Consider the following 8430-nt stretch of genomic DNA (forward strand, 5'->3'; position numbering starts at 1 on the left):
TTTATATTTTTGGATCCAAGGATGGCAAAAAGTCTGTCATGGATTTAGAGCACAGAACATAGAGGTCCATGAGTCACTGCTGGAGAACTTGTGAAATAACTACAACAATAAATGAGACGTTTGAAAACTCGTTGTGACTCAGATGTGAACTCAGCAGCCATTGATTTTTATCCACCAAGGTCCTTACAAGAAATTCAGTCAGCATATTTCATGTGTTGCTCTTTTTAATGTTTCTAAACAGTAATCAAAGAAGACTCGCAAACTGGATGGCGAACACATCAGAGAAACATAAAAATGAAAATTTTGTAATTTATCTTTTACCCTTTAACCTTTTTAGGCAGAAGAAATTGAACAGGCTTTACAACATGCCAAATAGGAAACCTTGAACACTCCCCATCTTTAGGGAAGATCTGATTGACAAATATCTTTTTTTTAATTTATATGTACTGACAAGAGATCTGTTGCTAATTCTTAGCTTTTAATAAAAGCATCGTGTTTTCAGCAGATCCAAATTTATCAGCCAATATTTCAGTACTTATCTTGAGAAAGGCAACTAAAAATGTCATTTATTTTTGAATTATGTTTTACTGTAAATATCTTCAGCTGCATTTTTTTTTACCAAAAATTGTCATTGATAGAAAGGAGTTTGGCAACCAAAGGACCTTGGATCAAATATCCAAGGTCCAGATGTTTCGGTTTTAATGCAGAAAATGTATGTGAGACATTTTCATACAAAAGGACAGAAAATACTAAAATTGGTTTGTAGTAAAACACATTTTACTACTTCCTGCAAAAGTGATTTTTTCATAGTATGAAATTATGATTTTTGACTGAAAGTGAACTAAAACAGACATTTATAATGAACAGTCAGGATCTTGATTTTTAAAACAGCTCTATATATGGGCAGAGATAGATAGATAGATAGATAGATAGATAGATAGATAGATAGATAGATAGATAGATAGATAGATAGATAGATAGATAGATAGATAGATAGATAGATAGATAGATAGATAGATAGATAGATAGATAGATAGATAGATAGATAGATAGATAGATAGATAGATAGATAGATAGATAGATAGATAGATAGATAGATTATTGTGTAAATTATGTCAGTGAATAAGGATTACTGGTTTGCATAGATACTATCCAACAAAAAGTGCCACTCAACTCATTAATCCCAGCTTTCCTCTGTTTTGGCTTTTCAATCCTTCATACGTTTTAAAATCATTACGAACAAATCTTTGGAAAATTCTAAATTTAATATAGAATTAATATAACCTAGCGGTACTAATGATAAAGAATGACAATAGTTTTGCTGTCATAAAATTGTTCTTCTCTGAGCATTAGTTTTCAACTCAATATTTCAACATTCTGGACCCAACACACATTAAAATCCATATTTCTTTAATCTTCAATAGTACACTTGTTTTGTATCTTCACATACAGTTTATTACTGATCAAAAATTCTTTCAATATGCCGAAAAACTAAATGAAACTAAATTTGTTGCTAAAGCTTTATAACAAAGAAAGCAGATAATATGATACTCGTTAGCACAATATTTCAGTCTTTTACTTATTTTGTTTTCTGAGTGCATCGAATGCATCTACATAGATTTTGTTTGAAATTCAGACATTCGGTGAAAGGTTTAATCCACGTTTGCAGATTAGAAAGTTAAGTGTCTAGTTCACAACTATTTTTCTTCAGCTCACTAAGTTCATTGTGACCCGGGACCATTATCCCATCACTACTAGTCTCACCCTGGTGCCAGTCCAGAAATACCTCTAAAGACTCTTAGATTTAAAACTATTAAGGAGCTAAAGTAGCATCTGTGTCACTCTCCTTTCACGATAATTTAACACTAAGGTTGTTAAATCTGAGACTAATCCCTGCTTGAAATATCTCTAAGTGCATTACGGGTATGTATCTCCATCTTTGTAGTGATCTAGATCTGACATTTATCACAACGAATGGTGGTGAGATTTTTCTCAAAGGCAACTGTGTAACGTCGGATGGCATACAGAGATCGTTTGTGCACCACCAGCAGAGCTTTCTTGAAACTGAATTCACATCTTCAAGAGTGTTTCAAAATTTTATTATAATAAATATACTAGATTGTATTTACATGACCTGAAACAGCTGTATAGATTGTATGTACAAATATTCCATTCACAAGTTGCAATGTTTTTACATTCAAAACTGCAAGAAAACCCTGAATAGAAACAAAGAACAGGCTTTGCAGTGAAAAAGGTGCAATAAGAAACGACTGTTCACATCTTGTCCTGTTTCTCATGAAGCCTCTGAAATTGGATGCAGTTGAGTTCAGTAAGATGCAGGCCTATTGCAGTGCAATTGTAGAGATTATTATGGTGCATTAAAACTGTGCTGTCAGGACGGTGGAGCAGTGCAGATTTGTGCAACCCCTACCAAAGTGATACGTAGGGATTAACTGCTGGCTCTAGCTTCCGAAGGCATGGACCTAATTTTAAGACGAGATGTTTCAACCTGCTTGTGTGAACACACCTGACTGTTCTGGAGTGAAATCGAGACTTTAAATCAGTCAGATGGACATCAACAGGGATACTTAACCATCGGCTACATTTACGCTTGAGCTTTTCCACTAATCCACTTGGATTACGTGTTGTGTATATCCCTCTGATGGCCAGACACTGTCACGTAATTTTATGACTTTTTTTTCCTCTCTTCCAAAAATACATGACCTATTGCCCCCTCCAAATGCCTTTAAGGACCGATGGCCATTCTCTCCCATGCTCACACTGTCTATAATATTTTAGTAGCCTATGTTTTATCAAGTGCAACTCTTCAGATCCACCAAATACATTCAAAAATCCAAGAAAGATTTATAACTTTGGGTAGGAACATTTGTCTTTTCACCGCTTCAAGACCCCCCTCTGTCTTGTAGAGCTCTTGCCCTTTCACACGGATATCTCCCGTGGAAAGCCGAGGAGGTGTCCTTTAGGGCCTGCTGTCGGTCAGACAGTTACTACATATTGACAACTAAATATCCTAGAACCAGAGCCACTGCCACAATGACAAAGAACACCACCACGGCGCCGACCGACCCAGAACCCCCCTCCCTGCCGCCTCCACCTTCATCGTCTTTGGGCTCCTCTTCACAGATGGAGATGACACCCACGGAAGAGTTCCCAACGCTCATGTTGGACTTGAGCTCGGCGCCCGCTTCTTGTTTTGCCACCACGGCCCACGGCGCCACCTGCACCTTCATCTCCATCTCCTCCATCATCTGGCTCACCTGCGTGATCTCGGTCTGCAGGTCCCTGAGGTCCACCGTGTCGATGTTGCTGTCGGCCTCGTACTTCATGTTCTGGACGCTCATGGCCCGGGCGGCCACCGCATTAGTGCTGCCGGTCATGCCCGTCTGGATGAGGTGCCTGGTGGGCACCTTGAGGGGGAAGTCCTGCCCTATCTCCAAGGATCTCTTCATGTCCACCTCCAGGAGCTCCATGCTGCTGGAGAACAGCACCCAGAGGCGCTCATACTCGGCACGGTCCTCCTTGCTGATGGTCTTATCTTTGAGCAGGGTGGTCAGTTTAGTCCTGTTGGCCACGGCCAGCTCCTGGGCCTTTTTGCGGGTCTTCTTTAGCTCCTCTCGCAGGTTCTGGGAATCTGATGTGCTTCCCAGAGCGATGACCAGGTGCCTGTAGCAGGCTGTGACTTTGTTCAAAGCATCCAGCATTGTTTTGCACTCCTCTTTCCCCATCACTGATAGGGGGAAATTGCAATATCCTCCTTAACAAAACGGAAAAGAACAAACCAAAGGATCTTTGGAGGGAAAGGCCAGGTTAGTTGCGGTGCTTTTGTCCCTCTCTTCAGTTCAGTTTCCACGGTAGCACACCGCCCGCTTTACAAATCCACACAGCGCTCCAGCCAGAGGAAATTCATCTCTATCCATGCTCCCCCTGCGTACGAGCAGGCACACAGAGCGGCTTAGAAATTAATGCTTCCGTCACCTAAAAGGCTTTGGGTGACATTTGCTCTTCCTTGTCACGGGACCAAAACGGCACCAGAGCCCGTATCCTGTAGAACCAACACGAAACTGATGTGAAACAGCCCGATTTTTCTGAACCTGTGATCCAGAATCAGCTACAGGTGCCCCGGCATCCGCCTTACTGCACGATGTCTCCCTCCCTCCGTCAGTGTTCGGAAATAACGCGCAGGCTGGGAGTCACTGGTGTTTTCATTCAGTGTTACGAGGAGAGGAAGCCGAGAGGAACCCACCAGGAGGAGCATAGGCAGCCATCGCGCCTCGGTTCGGCGCTGTTTATCTGCGTGGGGAGCTGTCCACTTCAGCACCCGGTGGTTGACGTTTAAATACCAGCGAGCGCCTTCTGCGGTCACATGTACGCACAAAACAGTGCCATTCAGAAGGCAGTCGGGGAGACAGGGAAGCTCCTCTCCCATTGGTTTGATCCCAGAGGCATTTGCTTCAGCCTCGTCCTGTCATTGGCTGCTCTGTGCGTGAAGTGGAAAGCCATCATCCATCTTCAACCATCTGGATTCCTGCATATTACCGTCTACTGTCCAAGACGAATTAAACAATTAGATTTTTTTTTTATTTTGATGAGTCGTTGCTGAATTGATGTGTAACCGAGATTATAAATCTACACAGCCGCATCTAAAAAAATAAATATCATCAGTCTATTGATATAAATCTATGTATTTCAGTGAACTAATTCAGAAAGTGGACGATTTTCAATTTTAGCTATTAACATAAAACGTTTGTTAGTAAGTAATAAGCTGCTGTTTTAGAAAAAGATCAACAATTAAATAATACATGATAACAGTGACACTAAAAACTCAGTCTGGAATTAAGATGCTCACAGAAAGAGATAGATTTCAACCAAAAGAAAGCACCATGTGTTAAATGGTGATATTTTGTGCTTTATAACTGCGCTAGGAAGAGATGCTTTGTTTTTACTGTATGGACAGAAACAGAAACAGCTAATGCTAAGAAAGACAACTTTAGCTAGATGTGTCTCCTATCGTTTAATGTTTAACTTATATCTACCCTCTGATTTCTCATTATAATAGCATTGTGCCCTTTACTTAGCAGGACATGTAGAAAATATTACAAAGCAACTGACCTAAACCTAGACCAATATGTTTGTATTTTGTTTGAACCATTAGTACAACAGATGGTCAGAGAGAAAGCTTCCTAAAAACTTTGACTGTGAGAAACTTGGCATAAATGTGTTGTGCTTTGGAGTACAAAGCTTCGTTTCAAGACAATTAAAACCAATTTTCAGTATCTTATTCTCGGATAAAAACACAAGAGTCTGGATTCTGGGTGCTTTAGTTTGCAGATTGTAATTTGTCTGCGGCATCTTTTTCAGAAAAGGAAGTTATCGAATTTGCCAATTCATAAGTATGATATTTCTACCGCTACTATGACTACAACTACTGTTCTGTGATTAAAGTAGCCGTTTTCCAAGAACTTTTTTTTTTTTTTTTTTTTTTACTCTTGCTTGAGTCATTTTTACTTGAATGCAGTAGTTGGATATTCAACCAACCTCTGACTATGATGAATTTAAACAAAATAATCATAACAAGCAATTTTCATATGTTAACATGCCTATACATTACACATTATACACTAATTACACATAGACTGACAGATTCACTATTAGCCCTCATTTCATGTGACTAACAATTAGTCGGCAGTGATTACTTTGTGAGATGCCACAACTAATACAGGTTTTATAGGCCAGCATGATGCCAGCTGCTGCACACACCATCAGCTGGATAATGTGTTGTTAGTAAGTTGGCTCCTGCTGTGCTAGGAGGTGCAAGACAGATAAGAAGGCTTTATGGTGTTTGCCTGCTTCGCTCATTTTGCATTATTGAAGCGGATGGGGCCTAATGATGCAGTGACAGCACTGGAGAGCTAATGGACTAAAGAGCAGGGGATGCCACAAGATGGAGTGAGGAAGCTCACTGTTACCTTTGGATGACTTCTGATGCGACAAAGGGATTTCTTTCTTATCTTTGCTTGCACTTTGAAGCATAAAACTCTTTGCTCACTGAAACTGTATGCACATTGCTCACACATTACGATATAATGTAAAAACCCGTTTTTACATTACAGTGCTGATTTAAAAAGAGAAAGAGGTGTGCAGTGGGAAAAGATAAGACCTGCAGACTGTAAATATGGGGATCTAATTACTATAGCCTTTACTCAGAAAGGTTAAAGGAATAAAGCCAGAAGTCTTTGTCTGTTTTCCTGTAATGAGATTGAAGATAAGCTGGTTTGTTAGACACCAATGTGTAGGATGAGTTAAACAAATGGTGGTCTGACTGTTTTCAGAGTGAACACATAATGGAAAATAAGATTTTTTTTAAATTTATTTTCTGTGCACAGAGCACAGAAACCCTATACAGATACAGAAACCCTGCAGCAGGAACCCTATAACATGTTAGTCACACTTTTACACTGACTCAAAAAATTACATTTTTAAAAAAGTTTTACACTTAAATTTAATAATTGCTTTTCTACATGTCAGTGATATGATAGAAGAGTTCTCTTAACACAAAATGAAATAATTTGCTTCATTTTGGTTTTACAAAAGTAACAGACCACTGTTAAGCATGTAAACTCTTTTCTTACATGTGACTCTTAATGTCACACCCAAGTTCTGTTTGACTAAATTCACTTAAAGCATTGGCCATCTTCTTAAAATCAGGGATTTAGGCGGTGAGCTGGTTGAGCCTTTTCGAAAGTGTGTCAACACAATGCCAGTCTGGAAAGACATCACCAACGTTTATAGAGAAGCAGTCGCTGCTGCCCATCCCACTGTGAAAAGTTATAAGGTCATTCATTTAACTCGATCAGTCAAGTGGAAAACATTGAAACTGTTCTCTATTATCTCCCAGAAGTGTTATACTAGCAAATTCACCCAATGTGTGCAGTTTTTAGGGAAACCTCAAATAAGGCATGAGGTCAATTTCAAAGTGTACAAGCTTTATCCTGAACAGACTGCCAGACAATTACAGGACAACACAGAGACACACAGGTGAAACAACCTTGCAAGCACATGTTCATACCTCAGGACTTACAAAATTAACGGAGACTAAATAACTTGACAGTCTTGTTTTAAAACGGTAAGAGGTACCTGGAGTGCCTGGATAGAACCCAAGTGTGCTCAGTAAGAAAATGGCTGCAAACCTGGTACCTTCTTGCTATAAAGCAGCCTTTGTGCCACCATAGAACCCAACCTCCTGTCAACTCTGGGACATTGATTTAATTCATATATTCATTCAAAAACAATAACACACCTGAGATCTCCTAAACAGCCGCTTACAATTTCATTATACTCATGTTAAGAGTCATGGAAGGAAGGATTTAGCAACATATAATAGTTCAGTTTCAGATTATTATGAATTTGGAAACACATTTTCCTGCTTAAAAGTAGCTTGGTCCTTTGGCAGTATGTAAAGAACTGAGTACTCAAAGCTTAATAAGCCTTGCTCAAAAGATTTCCTTCTGTCCTGGCTGATTGGATTGAAACCTTGTCTGAACTTACGCCTTCAAGTCTTGCCTATGGGCGTTGGAGTTTTAATCACGCCTTAGATTGGACAAAGAAGGATTTTTCCTGTAATCTCGAAACAGTCAAGTGAAACAGTCAAGTTTCACTATGTGAAAGTCTTCAGCTGTTTCCCAAATAATTTTCTTCCAAGAAACTATTCATTCACATGTCCGTGATCTCATTATTAATGTATATTCATTTTATGAAAAATTTATACAGGCAAAGTTTTTTCTCTATTCCAACACATACAGTATGTCACTTCTTCTAGTCTGTGCTGGAACCCATTGTGTCAACATAAAAGTATATGTTTTTTGTTTAATATGTTAAACTGTATTTTTAACCCAATACATGTTACAAAAGCATGCTTTCCTCCTCAATGCACCTTTTTCTTCTCACATTTTTATCAACTATTGAAATTGATTTTCAGCACTTTCAAATGTTTCTCAGGGGCCAAATGGGATTTCATTGCTCAGTGAAGACATGCCGTGACAACACCAGGAGCCAAGTATTCATGTGAAAGCTGAACAAAAGCATCTGCAGTCTCAAGATTGATGATTCAAACTGTAATCCAGATTAGCACATTTCTGCAAATCCCTGGATTATTAGTGTAATACGCACTAATGTATCTTTTAATGGAGAATGTCAAATGTATGGTTCACGTTTTTCTTCCTATGGAATCAATGTTTTTAGGCAGGAAATGGTGCTAAAAACATTAATGTGCTTTCATCAAAGCTCACTACCTCTGTATAAATCCATTAGAGGGCTTTTTAAAAGCCTTGTCAACTCTTGATAATCCAAGGAGTAAAACTTTTGCTCTCGCTTTAGTCCAATGTTGCTTTCTGGCAAAGATAAAGATAACAA

The 8430-nt window shown here is 39.1% G+C and overlaps 1 protein-coding gene across 1 annotated transcript; it reads right to left on the bottom strand.

Moving 5' to 3' along the window:
* Positions 1-2077: 2077 nt before the first annotated feature.
* LOC116718093 (regulator of G-protein signaling 9-binding protein) lies at positions 2078-4501 on the bottom strand. Its single transcript, XM_032559761.1, has one exon. The coding sequence runs from the start codon at positions 3744-3746 to the stop codon at positions 3009-3011; it is 738 nt and encodes a 245-aa protein (XP_032415652.1). The 5' UTR covers positions 3747-4501; the 3' UTR covers positions 2078-3008.
* Between the last annotated feature and the right edge of the window lie 3929 nt (positions 4502-8430).

Source organism: Xiphophorus hellerii, chromosome 4, assembly GCF_003331165.1.
Source record: "Xiphophorus hellerii strain 12219 chromosome 4, Xiphophorus_hellerii-4.1, whole genome shotgun sequence".
Classification (NCBI taxonomy): Eukaryota; Metazoa; Chordata; class Actinopteri; order Cyprinodontiformes; family Poeciliidae; genus Xiphophorus; species Xiphophorus hellerii.